General features: G+C 46.7%; 1 protein-coding gene across 1 annotated transcript in view; it reads right to left on the bottom strand.

Moving 5' to 3' along the window:
* Positions 1-30: 30 nt before the first annotated feature.
* Positions 31-1606, bottom strand: part of LOC117100364 — an 8823-nt gene continuing 7247 nt past the window's right edge. The window contains exon 2 of the mRNA XM_033240032.1: positions 31-1129. Coding sequence (XP_033095923.1) covers positions 42-1127 — 1086 coding nt within the window. The 5' untranslated portion in view covers positions 1128-1129 and the 3' untranslated portion in view covers positions 31-41. The remainder of the gene's footprint in view (positions 1130-1606) is intronic.

Here is a 1606-nt window from a genome sequence, read left to right as displayed (position 1 = left end):
TCGCTTCTTCATAGCAAGTGCGCCCTCATTAGTTAAGAGATTTATACTATAGGTAACTCATTACAAGCTTGTTCCGCCACTTGTAGGCCCACTTCAACCTCCTTATACTCATCATTAAGAGCAGTCATCTGGTCACGCTTTGTTTTACTAACCAAGAACAGTAAACACCGTGTATGTAACAACACCAACGGCGAGGTGATTGGTACCATCTTGATGGGGTTTTCCGGCATTCTAGCATGGGTAACCTGAACTACCCCCTCCATGATGGATCGAAGTTTTTGGGTGATCGAATACCCAGGCTGAATGTACCTCGCTTCATTGATCATATTCATAGCCACAGTAAGATCATTGTCCTGTGTAGCTAAAAAGCACAACTTAGCGAGGTACTCCTGCCGCTTAGCAGACGTCGCCGGAGAGATGTCCCCCGATGCCTCAGTCATGAACCTAGGTACATGACTCCCCAAATGATTCTTTGGGTTATCATGCACCAGGCCACAACCAGATACCGGGCACAAGAATGGACGCCTTGAATGTTTCTGGCGCTGAATTGTATTCTTCGCCGAATAAGATGCCGAATATCTACTCGAACGTCCCTTCACCCAAGGTGTGCTGCAACTAGAACGGGCAGAATGCCCTTCCTTAGCGGATGAAGTACGGGCGGAACGCCCTTCCTTATCGGATGAAATCTGGACGGAACGCCCCTTCCCCGAGACTCTCACATCGCTACTGGCAAACGGAGACGAATCTACAACTTGTTTCGCGGCTTCCACCTCCAGCAGTTTTTCAAGTCCATCTCGATTTCGATACTTAACGGAACAGGCGTACACGCCATCCAAATCTGGTCCCATGACCACAGTTCCGTTCATTGGCTTATTCTTTGGGATTCTATCCGCCACATAGAACCTCATCTCGGTGGGCAGCGGTGATGGCAAACCCGTAAGTCGTAGGCGAATAGGCTGGTTTGTTTTAAATCCCAGTTGGCGTTGGGCTGGAAATTCGCCTGTTGAAAGTATCCGTGCCTTCCGGATAAACGTAAACGTCGTACCAGGTTGAAGTTGGTTGGCGGCGTCACTCGCCTCTTCCACTTCCATAAGGCTGCAATTCGCCTCATTTTTATCTGAAGACATTTCTGAAAAACAAAAGATCATCAAAACACGTTCAATTTATAATTTCTTTTCACAGCGAGTACACTTGTACCTATCAATATCGATGGCCTCAGCAGGTGTAATATTTACACATGCACCATGATACCATTCGCCGCAATAGTCACACTCGATCATAAAACGACCATCCCAAGTCCTCTTACAAACACAGTATAATTGATCATCTTTATCCCTGTCTCTTATACACATCTAGATGTGTATAAGAGACAGTAGCTGCACTCTTCTCGACTTCAAGGACTTGCAGTGCAGCTTCTTGAGTAGCCATTTCTTGCTGGATAGTAGCTTGGCGTCTAATGTATTCCAACTGAACCTTTGTTGCTTCAGCTTTGGCACGAGCTTGTGCAGCGACCATGCTAGCAGATGAGACTCGACTTCTTCGAGACCCCAGGCTAACAGCATCTGCATTTGCTTTCGAAACTTGTTTCTTCGATAAATGTTCTGGC

This window comes from Anneissia japonica, unplaced genomic scaffold (assembly GCF_011630105.1).
Source record: "Anneissia japonica isolate Jap-2015-1 unplaced genomic scaffold, ASM1163010v1 scaffold14602_len11121_cov146, whole genome shotgun sequence".
Classification (NCBI taxonomy): domain Eukaryota; kingdom Metazoa; phylum Echinodermata; class Crinoidea; order Comatulida; family Comatulidae; genus Anneissia; species Anneissia japonica.
The sequence above is the reverse complement of the archived record's forward strand: the minus strand, read 5'-3'. Positions and strand labels throughout refer to the sequence as shown.